This window comes from Nomascus leucogenys, chromosome 10, assembly GCF_006542625.1.
Source record: "Nomascus leucogenys isolate Asia chromosome 10, Asia_NLE_v1, whole genome shotgun sequence".
Classification (NCBI taxonomy): Eukaryota; Metazoa; Chordata; class Mammalia; order Primates; family Hylobatidae; genus Nomascus; species Nomascus leucogenys.
The window spans coordinates 52508385-52524293 of NC_044390.1; the positions used below are offsets into that span (position 1 = coordinate 52508385).

At 52.4% G+C, this 15909-nt stretch overlaps 1 protein-coding gene across 2 annotated transcripts in view; it reads right to left on the reverse strand.

Annotated features, from left to right (window-relative positions):
• Positions 1-9168, reverse strand: part of KLHL26 (kelch like family member 26) — a 32681-nt gene extending 23513 nt beyond the window's left edge. Inside the window, exon 1 of one of the 2 annotated variants that reach the window (XM_030820384.1) lies at positions 9002-9168. In XM_030820384.1, the coding sequence (XP_030676244.1) occupies positions 9002-9084 (83 nt within the window). In that variant the 5' untranslated portion in view covers positions 9085-9168. The remainder of the gene's footprint in view (positions 1-9001) is intronic. The other variant, XM_030820385.1, reaches the window with a different exon arrangement.
• Between the last annotated feature and the right edge of the window lie 6741 nt (positions 9169-15909).

Sequence of the window (15909 nt, forward strand, 5' to 3'; positions counted from 1 at the left end):
TAATAAAAAAGAAAGGGGCAAGAGGCCAAAGGAATGAGAACTTCCCCAAAGTAGCAAGAACCTCCTTGGAAAGCCACCTCTTCCCCCAAGTCTTCCTAGCAGGAGCTGGGGGGCTGGACCCTTCCAAGGCTTCTGGGCTTGGTGGAGATGATGCAGATTGTGGAGAAAGCTTCAACAGGCAAAGGCCACCGAGCCAGACTGACTGTGACAAACCCACCGGGCGCAGCGTCTTGGCCACAACTTTCCATGCAAACACTTTCAGCAGGCAGCAAAGCCCCTGGGCACAACGTCCCAGCCATCACTTCTTTTTTTTTTTTTTTTTTTTTTTGATGCAGAGTCTCACTCTGTCGCTCAGGCTGGAGTGCAGTGGCACGATCTCGGCTCATTGTAACCTCCTTCTCCCGGGTTCAAGCGATTCTCCTGCCTCAGCCTCCCGAGTAGCTGAGATTAAAGATGCCCACCACCATACCTGACTAATTTTTGTATTTTTAGTAGAGACGGGGTTTCACTATGTTGGCCAGGCTGGTCTCAAACTTCTGACCTTGTAATCCTCCTGACCTTGTAATCCGCTCCCAAAGTGCTGGGATTACAGGAGTGAGCCAAAGCATCCAGCCTAGCCACCACTTCTTATGCAAATGCCTGAAGCCAGCACATCCCTCACCCAGATACCCCCACCTCACCCCCAGGAACAGCACGACTCAGTGAGCCTGGGCCCTACCCAGGCGTCTCCAGGGAGTGTGGGCCAAAAAGCGTGGATGCCAAAGGCCCATGTCGGAGAGGCTGCAAGGCCAGAAGGTTCCTCCAAAACTCTGCCAGCCAGGTACCTCACAGTGATAGAATTTTAGCTGGGGAGGTATGACTCCCCAGAGGGTTTGCCTCCCCTTGCAACACCCCAAGTGGCCCAAGCCTCCTTTCCCTCCAAGGAGTCTAGACCCCACGGCCCGAGCTGGGAGGAGGCCAGCTGGTGAACAAGTGTCCTTTGTGCTTGCAGCAAGGACCCCACCTCCTCTCTGCACACCCCAGCCAGGGCAGCCCCACTCTGTCCATCCCTGAGGTTCAGCTCAGTCATTAACGACCATCTCTACTAGGCAACGGGTTTTTTGTTGATCCCTCGAGATAGGAAGGAAGGAGAATAAGCTTTTCTCTTTCTTTTCTCCCCCTTGGTTGCAGAAGACAGAAGTTGGAACAAACAAGTTATATAACGTTGGGGGCGGTCGGGGGTGGGGGAGCACAGTCCCTCCTGGGAACAGTTTCTTGAGTTGTGGTACCTCTGGAAGGGCCAGGGGGAAGACAGGAACTGCCCCCGCCCCTGGCCAAAAGAAAAAACCTTCGTGGGACAAAAAGGCAGATGCTGGCATTGCCTGGCAGGCTAGAAAGGCAGCCAGAGACTAAGGCCAGTCCCCACTGCCCCCCAGCAGCCCCACAAGCCTCCCTGGAAAGGCAAAAGATCAACCTGATCCCATAGAAGGGAATTCCCACCTGCCAGACTGCAAGCCTCAGAGAGCAATAAGCTTTTGCACACCCCTATCCCTCCCTTCCTCCCTCTCGGCCACGTCTCTGGGACACTTCCTCCTTCTGTGTCATTCATGTTCCAGGCACACAAGAGGGCACAAGAGAGACAGCCTTTCCAACCTCAAGGCACCAGATAAACACAACAAATAACGTTAGGTGGTGACCAGCATGATCAAGAATATACAACAAGCATGCGCCCCAGCAATTCCGCTCCTAGATGTGTACCCCAAAGGACTGAATATGAGTGTTTAGACAAAAATGTGTACATCATGTTCATAGCAGCATGATTCATAATAGCCAAAAGGTGGAACCAATCTAAGTGTCCATCAACAGATGAATGGATGATGTGGTGCATCCACGCAGTAGAATATTACTCAGCCATAAAAAGGAATGAAGTGCTGATTTAGGCTACAACATGCATGACCCCCAAAGCATCATGCTGAGTGAAAGAAGCCAGACTCGAAAGGCCACATAGTGCATGATTCTACTTATAAAACTTGAAAATGGATAGAGACAGACTGCAGATTGGTGATTGCCAGGGGCTGGGCAACAGAGACTAGGGGGTTAGCGCTAATGAAGATGGGGTCACCTTTTGTGGGGACAAAGATGTTTTGGAACTGGACAGCAGTAATGGTTGCACAATTCTGTGAATGTACTAAATGCCACTGAATTGTTCACTTAAAGTGGGTGAATTTTGTGTTACATATATCTTACCTCAAAAACAAAAAACAAAAATACAGATTGGGCACAGTGGTTCATGCCTGTAATCCCAGCACTTTGGGAGGCTATGGCAGGAAGATCACTTGAGCCCAGGAGTTCAAGACCAGCCTGGGCAACATAATGAGACCCCGGCTTGGCTGGACACAGTGGCTCACGCCTGTAATCCCAGCACTTTGGGAGGCCAAGGTGGGCAGATAACCTGAGGTCAGGAGTTCGAGACCAGCCTGACCAACATGGAGAAACCACGTCTCTACTAAAAATACAAAATTAGCCAGGCATGGTGGCACATGCCTGTAATCCCAGCTACTCGGGAGGCTGAGGCAGGAGAATCACTTGAACCTGGGAGGTGGAGGTTTCGGTGAACCGAGATCATGCCATTGCACTATAGCCTGGAAAACAAGAGCAAAACTCTGTCTCAAAAAGAAAAAAAAAAAAAATGAGAACCCGTCTCTATAAAATAATATATATATTTTTTGAGACAGTTTGGTTCTCTCACCCAGATGGGAGTGCAGTGGAGCGATCTCAGCTCACTGCAACCTCCACCTCCAGGGTTCAAGCGATTCTCTTGCCTCAGCCTCCCAAGTAGCTGGGATTACAGGCACATGCCACCAATCCTGGTTAATTTTTGTATTTTTAGTAGAGAAGGGGTTTCACCATGTTGGCCAGGCTGGTCTCAAACTCCTGACCTCAAGTGATCCGCCCACCTCGGCCTCCCAAAGTGCTGGGATTACAGGCATGAGCCACCGCACCCGGCCCAAAACAAGTTTTAAAAATTAGTCCGGTGTGGGCCGGGCGCGGTGGCTCATGCCTGTAATCCCAGCACTTTGGGAGGCCGAGGCAGGTGGATCACGAGGTCAGGAGATCAAGACCATCCTGGCCAACATAGTGAAACCCCGTCTCTACTAAAAATTAGCCAGGCGTGGTGGCGTGCACTGGTAGTCCCAGCTACTCAGGAGGCTGAGGCAGGAGAATCACTTAAACCCAGGAGGCGGATGTTGCAGTGAGTCCAGATTGTGCCACTGCACTCTAGCCTGGGCGACAGAGCGAGACGATGTCTCAAAAAAAAAAAAAAAAAAAAAAAAAAAAATTAGGTGTGGTAGTAGATGCCTATAGTCCCAGCTACTCAGGAGACTGAAGCAGGAGGATTGCTTGAGCCCAGGAGGTCAAGAAGGCTGCAGGGAGCTATGACGCAGCATGCCAGCATGGGCGACAGAGTGAGACTCTGCCTCAAACTAAACCAAACAAACAAACAAAAGACCACAAGCCGGGCGCGGTGGCTCACGCCTGTAATGCCAGCACTTTGGGAGGCCCAGGCGGGCAGATCACCTGAGATCAGGAGTTCCAGACCAGCCTGGCCAACATGGAGAAACCCCATCTCTACTAAAAATACAAAATAAGCCGGGCTTGGTGGCAGGTGCCCGTAATCCCAGCTACTCGGGAGGCTGAGGTAGGAGAATCAGTTGCTTGAGCCCCAGGAGGTAGAGGTTGCAGTGATCATGCCACTGCACTCCGGCCTGGGCAACAAAAGCGAAACTCCATCTCAAACACACACAACACACACACACACACACACACACACACACACAAAACTAGGTGACTAGAAAAAGTGTCCTGGGGACCACTTGAGCTTGCACGGTCAGGCAGGTAGCTCTGAGGGGCCAGAACTTTGGAGAGTGGAAGGATGAAGAGGAAGGAGGCGTGGGCAGGTTGAGGCGAGGAGGTGGGTCGTGCAACAGGCCTGGCTGTCTCATTTGCAATAAATGAAAGAACAGACGAACAATGCTACAAAGACTCAATGTCTCAAAATGACTTTTGGGAGAATGTCTTGTACCAATCTCCCTCAAAACATGATCCATTTTCTCCATGCTCCATCTTGCCACATTAGGGGTTCTCCCCACACTAGCACCTGAGGCATGAGACGCCCCTATCAGTTGCTCCAAACAGTGATTTTTCACCAGGATGGAGGATAGGGGAGAATGACGAAGATGTCTTTTAAGAAAGAGGGCCGGGCGTGGTGGCTCACACCGTAATCCCAGCACTTTGGGAGGCTGAGGTGGGCAGATCATGAGGTCAAGAGATCGAGACCAGCCTGACCAACACGGAGAAACCCCATCTCTACTAAAAATACAAAATTTAGCCGGGTGTGGTGGCACACGCCTGTAATCTCAGCTACTCGGGAGGCTGGGGCAGGACAATTGCTTGAACCTGGGAGGCAGAGGTTGCAGTGAGCCAAGATCATGCCATTGCACTCCAGCCTGGGCAACAGGGCAAGCCTCTATCTCAAAAGAAAAAAGAAAAAGGGCCGGGTGTGGTGGCTCATGCCTGTAATCCCAGCACTTTGGGAGGCTGAGGCAGGCAGATCACCTGAGGTCAGGAGTTTGAGACCAGTCTAGCCAACATGGTGAAACCCCGTCTCTACTAAAAATACAAAAATTAGCCGGGTGTGGTAGCATGCACCCGTAATCCCAGCTACTTGGGAGGCTGAGACATGGGAATCGCTTGAACCCAAGAGGTGGAGGTTACAATGAGCTAGGATCGCACCACTGCACTCCAGCCTGGGCAACAAAGCGAGACTCAGTCTTTAAAAAAAAAAAAAAAAAGGCAACCCAACTTAAAAATGGGCCAAAGATTTGAAAAGACACTTTACCAAAGATGTGAATAGCTAAGAAGCTCATGAAAAACTGTCCAACATCATTAGTTATTATAGAAATGCAAATTAAAACCAAAATAAGACTGGGAACAGTGGTGTGCACACCTGTAATCCCACTTATTCCAGAGGCTGAGGCCAGAAGATTGCTTGAACCCAGAAGTTCCAGGGTGCAGTGAGCTAGGATCGCACCATCGCACTCCAGCCTGGGTGACAGAGTGAGACCTCATCTCACAAATAAAGAAATAAACAAAAACACCAAATGAAGACACCAGCACACACCTGTAAGAATGGCTAAAACTAAGGACTGGCCATACTAGGTGTTAGTGAGGATGAGGAGGAGCTGGAACTCTTGAACATTGCTGGTGGGGATGCAAAATGGTACAGCCACTTTGGGAACGAGCTTGGCAGTTTCCTAAAAATTAAAACATGGCCAGGCTCGGTGGCTCACACCTGTAATCCCAGCACTTTGGGAGGCTGAAGCGGGCGGATCCCCTGAGGTCAGGAGTTTGAGACCAGTCTGGCCAACATGTAAAAACCCCGTCTCTACTAAAAATACAAAAATTAGCTGGGTGTGGTGGCGCATCCCTACAATCCCAGCTACTCAGGAGGCTGAAGCAGGAGAATCGCTTGAACCCAGGAGGCAGAGGTTGCAGTGAGCAACCTCTGGGCAACAGAGAGAGACTCCATCTCAAAAAAAAAAAAAAAAAATTGAAACATAGCCAGGTGTAGTGGCTCACACCTGTAATCCCAGCACTTTGGGAGGCCGAGATGGGAAGATCGCTTGAGCCCAGGAATTCAAGACCAGTCTGGGCAACATGGCAAGACTTTGTCTCAACAAAAGCACAGAAAAAATAGCTAGGTGTGGTGGCATACGCCCTTGTAGTACCTACCAGCTACTTGGAAGGCTGAGGTGGGAGGATCACCTGAGCCCAAGGAGGTCGAGGCTGCAGTAAGCCATGATTGCACCACTGCACTTCAGCCTGGGCAACAGAGTGACACCCTGTCTCGAAAAAAAAAAATTTAAACACATCTACCATATGAGCTAGTCATTCCACTCTTAAGTATTTACCCAAGAGGATGAAAGTATACGTCCACACAGAGACACATACCCAGATGTTCACAGCAACTTTATTTGCAGTTGTCAAAATGGAAACAACCCAACAGTCCATCAACCAGTTAATGGATAAACAAACTGTGTCCATTCGTTGGAGATTGTATGGATGGACACAGTTTGTTTATTTTCACTCCACAGTGAAAAAGAACAAATTTCTGATACAACAACACAGATGAACTTCAAAAACATTATGTTAAGGAAAGAAACCAGACGCAAAGGCCACATGTCTGATTCCATTCTTATGAAATTTCTAGAAAAGACAAAGCTACAGAGAGTGAAAGCAGATCAGGATGTCCCCAGGGCTGGATGTTGGGGGAGCAGGGTTAATTGCAAACGAGCTTGGGGGAACTCTTTGGGGTGATGGAAGCATTCCAAAAAACTGGATTGTGGTGAAGGATGCACAACTCAGTAAATGTACTGAAACTTAATGATCTGGGTTGAGCACAGTGGTTCACACCTGTAATCCCAGCACTTTGGGAGGCTGAAGCGGGCAGATCACTTGAGGTCAGCAGTTCAAGATCAGCCTGGCCAACATGGCAAAACCACGTCTCTACTAAAAATACAAAAATTAGCCAGGCATGGTAGCATGTACCTGTGGTCTCAGCTACTCGGGAGGCTGAGGCAGGAGAATTGCTTGAACCCAGGAGGCAGAGGGTGCAGTGAGCCGAGATCATGCTACTGCACTCCAGCCTGGGCAACAGAGTAACACTCTGTCTCAAAAAAAAAAAAAAAACAAAAAAAAAACCTTAATGATAAATTAAAATGAGTGAATTGGCTGGGCGCAGTAGTTCACGCCTGTAATCCCAGCACTTCGGGAGGCCAAGGAGGGCGGATCACCTGAGGTCAGGAGTGCCAGACCAGCCTGGCCAACAGTGAAACCCTGTTTCTACTTAAAAAATACAAAAATTAGCCGGGCATGGTGGCGGGCACCTGTAGTCCCAGCTACTCAGGAGGCTGAGGCAGGAGAATCCCTTGAACCTGGAAGGCAGAGGTTGCAGTGAGCTGAGATCGCGCCACTGCACTCCAGCCTGGGTGACAGAGCGAGATTCTGTCTCAATAAATAAATAAATAAATAAAAACAAAATGAGTGAATTGTATGCCATGCAATTAATTATATCTCGATAAAGCTGTTTATAAAAAAGAGCCATGCCCAGCATGGTGGCTCACATCTGTAATCTCAGCACTTAATGAGGGGTGAGGCAAGAAGATTGCTTGAGCCCAGGAGTTTGAGACCAGGCTGGCAACAGAGCAAGACCTGGTCTTTACAAAAAATTTAAAAATTAGCCAAGTGTGGTGGTGCACACCTGTAGTCCCTGCTACTCAGGAGGCTGAGGTGCGGGGATCACTTGAGTCCAGGAGTTTGAGGCTGCAGTGAGCCTTGATGGTGTCACTGCAATCCAGCCTAGATACCTGGGTGACAGAGTGAGACGGGGTTTCAAAAAAATAAAAATAAAAAAAGCCCTAGCCCCAGGTTATCCCACTCCAGTGCCCAAGGCAGGGACCTGGGGTTCACTGTCCCCCTTCCCTGTCCCTTACTTGCCAACTCATACCCAATATTCAAGCCCTGGCCACTCCCTGAATATCTCTGAAAATCCTCTGACATCTCCTGGCTCCCTACTGCGGGACAATCTTGCCCCACACTTACCCCAGGAGGCTGGTCACCCCTCTGGACACACACCTCCTGGGTTCCCCACGGCCCCTCTGGCAGACCAGATTCAATGCCCACAGACCTAAGTCTCAAGGTGCCACTCAGCATCCTCAGGAACAGGCAGGGCCTTTGCCTCCTCTGTGCCCTGGCCCAGCCATCCCTCCTCCCTTCCCCACCCATCCCATGCGTGTTCCATTCAGTACCAAATCACACAGCCAGGCCATCAGGCCATTCCCTCCAACACTAGCCCACAGGTCCAAAACTCCACAGCACATAAGTATCAGACAACTTCATCATTTATCATGTTGACTGAAATTATTGGCTCCTGGAAGCTCACCAGCAAGAAAAAGCCTGAATTTCCTCCTTGGCCTGACCTGGGTGGCAGGCTAGAGGAGGAGCTGGGGTGGGAGGGTCTGGCTTTGCCCAATAGGAAAAGAACAGGAGATCACACTCCCTAAGGCAGGTGTTCTTTCCCTCTGACAATCCAATACAATGCATGCACACACATATCATTAGTTATTGATGATAACTAATTGTCATGCAAACCTGGAGGTTCAAGTAATCCATGTCAGGACTGGGCCATGGGGAAAGGGGGCCGCCCTCTGACCAAAGGGGTGAATTCTGTCCCCTTGTCTGAGGGCAAGACCTTTCTGTAAATCCTTTAGCCTGTTGGGGATGTGGATTTGGACCCCATGGGGATGGAAGGGAGGAGCCCCAAAGAAGAACCCTCTCTATGTTCTTTGTAAACCCCCTGGAGTTCTCTCACCCACCTCAGGTTCCCTAGACCCACCCCAGGCCCCCTCAGCCTCCCCATCTCAGGCTCCCAGATTCACCTGAGTCCCCCACCCAGAGCCTCCCACAGTCTGCACTCCTCCCAGGGCCCCTCAGCACGCTCTCAGGACCACCTTTAGCCAACTTGGGGCCCTTCAGCACCTCCCAGGATGCCTTGGGCCTTAGCCCCTACCTCAGAGCCCCCAAGATACCTCACCACCCTCAGACTGGCCATGGCCCCTGCTCAGGCCCTCTCTGCTGCCCAGGCCCTTTGGCATCCCCAGTTGCCCCATGGCCCACCACAGTCAGGAGCCCCTCGGCTTCCCTTCAGACCCCCAGGATTCTCAGGTCCCTAGGGCCGCCTGCAGACGCCTCGAGGTCCTGGGGCACCCAGCCCCCGTCCAGCTACCCCCTCAGTAGCCCTCGGCTCCTCCAGTACCTCACGGCCCCGTAAAGTCCAAATTCTCAGCGAAAGACCCTCGAGCCGTGCCAGGCCTCCCCTCAACCCCTCAGGACGCCCAAGACTGCCCACAGGTGCCCTGGGCTCCAAGACAGGTGCAGGTCTATCCTGCGGGCCGGGTCTCACCTGTTCGGGCGCTCGGGGCCCGGGCCCGCGCCGAAAGCGCCGCCGCCACCAGCACCGCCGCTGCTACCGCCGGACTCCGCCATCTTCCCCCCCGCCGTCGCGCGTTCGAGTGACGGGAGCGGCGCGCGCAGGCCCGGGAAACCGAGACGCGGGGGCGGGGCGGGGCCAGGTCTGCGGCGGGGCGGGGCCGGGACCAGAAACCAAAGATTGGGGCGGGCCCGGAACCGGAGGGGCGTGGTCTACGGAGGGCCGGGGCGGGCCTGGGATAAAGGGAGGGGCCTGCTATGCAGAGGGGTGGGTCCAGGGCGGGGCCTGGGCTAGGGGGGCGGGATTGGGGCGGGACCCTGGCGTGAGGGGCGGAACCAAGTCTGAAATGGACGCGGTTCTGGGCTGAGAGGGCACGCTGTCTGTGGATAGGTGGGGCCGGGGCGGAGCAGGACAAGTAGGTGCAGGATGGGGTTGGTCCCTGGGCTGAGGAGTGGGGCGGGGTCTGAAGAAGGGGCAGGCCCAGGGCAAGAGGAGGAGGGACAAGGGTCCGGCCTGCGGAGGAGGCGGGGCGCAGGACGAAGGGCGGGACCAGGTGTGAGAAGGGACAAGGTGGCGGTTAGGAATGCGGTGGGGGAGTGGTCGGAGAGGTACAAAGGAGAGGATGGGTCTGAGGATGGGACGGCTCTGGGCAGGAGAGGGGAGGAATCTGGGGATGGGTGTGGTCAAGCGAAGAGAGGGCCTGGTCTGCGGAAGGGCGGGGCCTGGGCGAGGGGTGGAGTCTGGTTGGAAGGAGGGCGGGGAAGATCGGGGTGTGTACGTGGAGGGGGCGAGGGATTGGCGGGGCCTGAGGGGGCGGAGCCTCATCTGATGGGGGTGGGGCCCGGCTAAGTGAGCGGCGGATCTGAGGAGGGGCGGGGCACATGCAGGTGTTAAGGAGTGTCTGTGAGTGACCTGGGGCGCTGGCAGGCGTGCCCCGGGCCTTGGCTGGGCGTGGTTATACTTTGAGGCGTTGGAGCCACAGGGAAGTGAGCTATAGGTAGGGTGGGCGGGAGGGTGAGATGGAGCATGGAGAAATGGGTCTCTGAGCTCTGAGAACCACACCCTCCATCTCCCCACGCTGCACACCCCGACTCCAGTCTTACCTCCTTCCCAGGCCTCTCTCAAGGGCGAAACTCACCCACGCCCAGGCCTCAGACTTCCAGCCCCTCATGGTTCCCCAACCTCACCTGACATACCCTCTTCAGAGCCTCCACCCTGAGACCCCAATCATCTGCCCTTAGGTTCCCACCACCTGCTTCATACACCAATTCTGGTTTCGTATACTCTAAAACCCTCCACATCCAATTATCTCCCATCCTCTACTCAAATCTCATCTCCCACTCCCCCAGATCCCTGCCCACAGATCCTTCAAACCTTACACTCCTAAAGTCCATTCCACCGGACCCAACACTCTCAGATCCCCAAGCACCAGCCCTCCCAACACACTGACCCTCAGCCAGGGCTCAAAGTCCTGCATCTATAGGTGTCTATAAAGCATCTAGACCTTTTGGGGGCACCCCTCACCCCCCACCTCTGGTAGGGTCCAAGCTCCCAGGATCCCCTCTGTAGCATGGAGCTCATTTATTCTTTTAACCTCCAAGTCAGAAAACTCTGACTTGTGCAGTCTTGGGCAGAGAGCAGTGATCCAGAAGGAGCTTAAAGCCTTCTCTCCCGTCAGTGCTGGAAGAAGGAAGTGGCTATGGGGCTGGAGAACCCATAGGAGGAAGGAAGGGGCCTGCTTGGGTGGACTCCTGTAAGTTGGACCACACTCAACCAGCATCTCCAACAGAGGGCCTGATACAACAATAGGTGCTCAATCGTTACACAAAATGCTCTCAGATGACCCTGTGCAAGTTGACAGATACCAAGTGCTGAAGGGAACTGCTGGCATCTCCAATACACAGTAAGCACTCCACAAATGTTGAATGCACACGTGCATGAACAGCTCACGTTCCGGCAAGCTCTGCACACACACGCACACACCCTTGCCTGCCCTAAGTCAGCACCGCCGCAGGAGTCTTTGTTCCAGACAAACCACATGCAGGCATCAAACCTCACTCAGCAGCGACCTACAGCTGACACACCCGCCACAAATAACATCTGAAGTCAATGGTGTCCATATGCACGCACACTTCATAAACATCCAGATTTGACCCATATGTCAGGCACACAAGACACACAGCTGAAGATAAGAAAGAAGAGGTTCTCTGGGCTCCTGGCTGTGCGCACACACATAGTGTGCTGTAGACTCACTGCACTTTGGAAACACTGTGTGATCTGTCCTCCAAGATCACATAGCACAGGGCAGCCAGTGCAATGTCCCTGGGGCAGGAGCGTGCCTAGAGAGTGGCCTGGCAGAGAAAAATTAGGAAGAGGGAGAGGAGAGGGGAGGAGAATGGGTGGGAGGCAACAGGAGCTGCTTCAGGTCACAGAGGGCTTTGGGGATCATTTTTGGGGTCCTCTGCATGAAATAAGAAGGGAGAAGGGGCTTGTAAGCAGTGGCAATGTAATTGACACTGGGTTTTTGTTTTGTTTTGTTTTGTTTTTGAGACGGAGTCTCGCTCTGTGGCCCACCCTGGAGTGCAGTGGTGCGATCTCGGCTCACTGCAACCTCCGCCTCCTGGGTTCAAGCCATTCTCCTGCCTCAGCCTCCCGAGTAGCTGGGACTATAGGCATGCACCACCACGCCCGGCTAATTTTTTTTTTTTTTTTTTTTTTTGAGATGGAGTCTCACTCTGTTGCCCAGGCTGGAGTGCTGTAGCACAATCTCAGCTAGCTGCAACCTTCGCCTCCCAGGTTCAAGTGATTCTCCTGCCTCAGCCTCCCGAGTAGCTGGGACTACAGGCATGCGCCACCACGCCCGGCCAATTTTTGTATTTTTAGTTGAGACGGTTTCACCATGTTGGAGAGGCTGGTCTCGAATTCCTGACCTCAACTAATCCACCTGCCTTGGCCTCCCAAAGTGCTGGGATTACAGGAGTGAGCCACTGCACCCAGCCTAATTTTTGTATTTTTAGTAGAGACGGGGTTTCACCATGTTGACCAAGCTGGTCTCATACTCCTGGCCTCAAGTGATCTGCCCGCCTCGGCCTCCCAAAGTGCCAGGATTATAGCATGAACCACTGCACCCAGCTGACACTGGTTTTAACAGTGTCAATCTAACAGTGTTACAGTGTCTGACTGTTCGACAGTGTCTGACAATTGGGGGACAATATCTTGAATTTGAGACATGAGTTAGGAGGCATATAATCCAGGGAAAAATGGGTAGGGCTCATCCCAGGGTGGTAGACATGGAGGGGTGGGAGGTAGTCCTAGCTGAGATGCACTTTGCAGGTGGGACCAAAAAGAGATGGAACAGATGAGATGTCGAGTGAGGCAGAGTGAGGACAGTGACCTCTGCCAGAGCTGTTGGCCTGAGCTCTAGTGGCCACTATCACTGGGGTGGAGCAGAGACAAGTGGAGGACCTGGAGGGCCCACGCCGGTGACTGCACATGCCTCATCCAATAATGATGACCTGTGGTCTGTCAAAGCCGGCAGGCAGGGACACAGCAGGCAGCGTCCACAGGCCTGGCCACCATCTGGCCCACAGCTGGCACGGCTCTCCTAGATGCAGGGGCCGCACCACCTGCTCTCCCACTCTAGACCAGCTGCAGGTCTCACACCCCCAGGTCAGAGCTTGGAGGCCTCCCTTACAATCCCCAGGTGTTATGGAGGAGGAAAGTGAAGCCTTGGGGGAAGGCTTCAAGTTCCTGTGGTTTTAGGCTGGGGACAGTGTCTACCCCGTCAGGCAGTCACCACGGAGTGGTCCTGGTGTAAGCTCAAGGTCCCCTGACGCCAACTCCCTGTCCTCAGTTCTGTTTGATTTTTCTCCTATCTAACAAACCCTGTGTTTTACTTTTTTTTTTTTTTTTTGAGACGGAGTCTCGCTCTGTCGCCAGGCTGGAGTGTAGTGGCACAATCTCGGCTCACTGCAACCTCTGCCTCCCAGGTTCAAGCAATTCTCCTGCCTCAGCCTCCCAAGTAGCCGGGATTACAGGCATGCACTGTCACGCCTGGCTAATTTTTGTATTTTTAGTAGAGACAGGGTTTCACCATGTTGGCCAGGCTGGTCTTGGATTCCTGACTCAGACGATTCACCCGCCTCAGCCTCCCAAAGTGTTGGGATTACAGGCAGGAGCCACTGTGCCTGGCCCTAAATTTTTTTTTAATGGAGGCGGCACATCCTTTCAGGATCATGAGTGGGGCTTGCTGACAAACACCATGATCTCTTTCTGTTACCCCAGCCAGCAGCCTCCCGCACCTCCTTGAAGTCATGTCTGCACTGGCCCCACCTTCTTTTTTTGTTTTATTTATTTATTTAAATTTTTGTTTTTGTTTTGTTTTGTTTTGTTTTGTTTGAGACAGAGTCTCACTCTGTCGCCCAGGCTGGAGTGCGGTGGCGCAATCTCATATCACTGCAACCTGCACCTCCCAGGTTCAAGCGATTCTCCTGCCTCACCCTCCCAAGTCGCTGGAATTACAGTAGCCCACCACCAGGCCTGGCTGATTTTTGTATTTTTAGTAGAGACAGCATTTCATCATGTTGGCCAGGCTGGTCTCAAACTCCCAACCTCAGGTGATCCGCCCACTTTGGCCTCCCAAAGTGCTGGGATTACAGGCGTGAGCCACCTCGACTGGCTACCTTCTTTTTTTATGTTTTATTTATCCATTTTCTTAAAAGACAGGGTCTTGGCTGGGTGCGGTGGCTCATGCCTGTAATCCCAGCACTTTGGGAGGCCGAGGTGGGCGGATCACGAGGGCAGGAGATCAAGACCATCGTGGCTAACATGGTGAAACCCCGTCTCTACTAAAAATACAAAAAATTAGCTGGGCGTGATGGCGGGCGCCTGTAGCCCCAGCTGCTCAGGAGGCTGAGGCAGGAGAATGGCATGAACCTGGGAGGCGGAGCTTGCAGTGAGCTGAGATCGCGCCACTGCACCCCAGCCTGGGCAACAGAGCAAGACTCCATCTCAAAAAAAAAAACAAACAAACAAACAAAAAAATTAGCTGGGCGTGTTGGTGGGCGCCTGTAGTCCCAGCTACTTGGGAGGCTGAGGCAGAAGAATGGTGTGAACCTGGGAGGCAGAGCTTGCAGTGAGCTGAGATCATGCTACTGCACTCCAGCCTGGGTGACAGAGTGAGACTCTGTCTCAAAAAAAAATTAAAAAAATAAAATAAAATAAATAAATAAATAAATATACAAAATTAGCTGGGCGTGGTGGCCCATGCCTGTAATCCCAGCTACTCAGGAGGCTGAGGCAGGAGAATCGCTTGAACCCAGGAGGCGGAGGTTTCCGTGAGCCGAGATCATGCCATTGCACTCCAGCTTGGGCAACAAGAGCAAAACTCTGGCTCAAAAAAAAAAAAAGAAAGAAAGACAGGGTCTTTGTCTCGCTCTGTCACCTAGGCTGGAGTGCAGTGGCACAATCATAGCTGACTGTAACCTCCAATTCCTGGGCTCAAGCCATGCTCCCTCCTCAGCTTCCTGAGTAGCTAGAACTAAAAGGCACATGCCACCATGCCTTTCTAATTTTGTTATTTTATTTTTATTTATTTATATTTTTTGAGACAGAGTCTCACTCTGTCACCCAGAGTGCAGTGGTGCAATCTCAGTTCACTGCAGCCTTGACTTCCTGGGCTCAAGTGATCCTCCCACCTCAGTCTCCCGAGTAGCTGATACCACAGGCATGCACCACCATGCCCAGCTAATTTTTGTACTTTTTTTTTTTTTTTTTGAGACGGAGTCTTGCTCTGTCCCCCAGGCTGGAGTGCAGTGGCAAGATCTCTGCTCACTGCAAGCTCCGCCTCCTGGGTTCACGCCATTCTCCTGCCTCAGCCTCCCCAGTAGCTGGGACCACAGGCGCCTGCCACAACGCCCGGCTAATTTTTTATATTTTTAGTAGAGATGGGGTTTCACCGTGTTAGCCAGGATGGTCTCGATCTCCTGACCTCGTGATCCGCCCGCCTCGGCCTCCCAAAGTGCTGGGATTACAGGCTTGAGCCACCGCGCCCGGCCATTTTTGTATTTTTTTTTTGTAGAGTTGGGGTTTCACCATGTTGCCCAGGCTGATCTTGAGCTTCTGAGCTCAAGCAATCTGTCCACCTCAGCCTCCTAAAGTGCTGGGATTACAAGCATGAGCCACCACGCCAGGCCCTTTTATTTATTTATTTATATTTTTAGAGATAAGGTCTCGCTCTGTCGCCCAGGCTGGAATGCAGTGGCACAATCGTAGCTCACTGCAGCCTCGACCTCCTGGGTCAAATGAGCCTCCTACCTCAGCCTCCAGAGTAGCTGGGACCACAGGTGTGTGCCAGTACACCTGGCTAATTTTGTAAAAAAAAATTTGGTAGAGGCCAGGCACGGTGGCTCACGCCTGTAATCCCAGCACTTTGGGAGGCCGAGGCAGGAGGATCACTTGAGTCCAGGAGTTTAAGACCAGCCGTGGCAACATAGAAAGATCCCATCCCAATAGAAAAAAAAGAAAAGGTCAAATCCACCCAATGTGATAGAACTAGGACTACCTCTGGGGGGTGACCAACTGGGACCCCCCCACTGTGGGGACTAGGGTGCTGAGAGGCTGCTGGGGATTCAACTGTCAGCCCATCCGACAAGATCCTTGACCTCATGTTCCAAGATATTCTGAAAGGTACATTCTGATGGGAAAGACAAATCTGAGATATATAATTGATCAATGACCAAGGCCATTTCAGATGGCAATAACTGCCTTGAAGGCAATGAGCTGAGAGCAATCAAGTGTGTGTTGGGTAGGGGAGCACTGCTTCAGCCAGGAGATCAGGGAGAGCCTCCCTGAAGAGGTGATGATGTCCCAGCTCCAGTAAA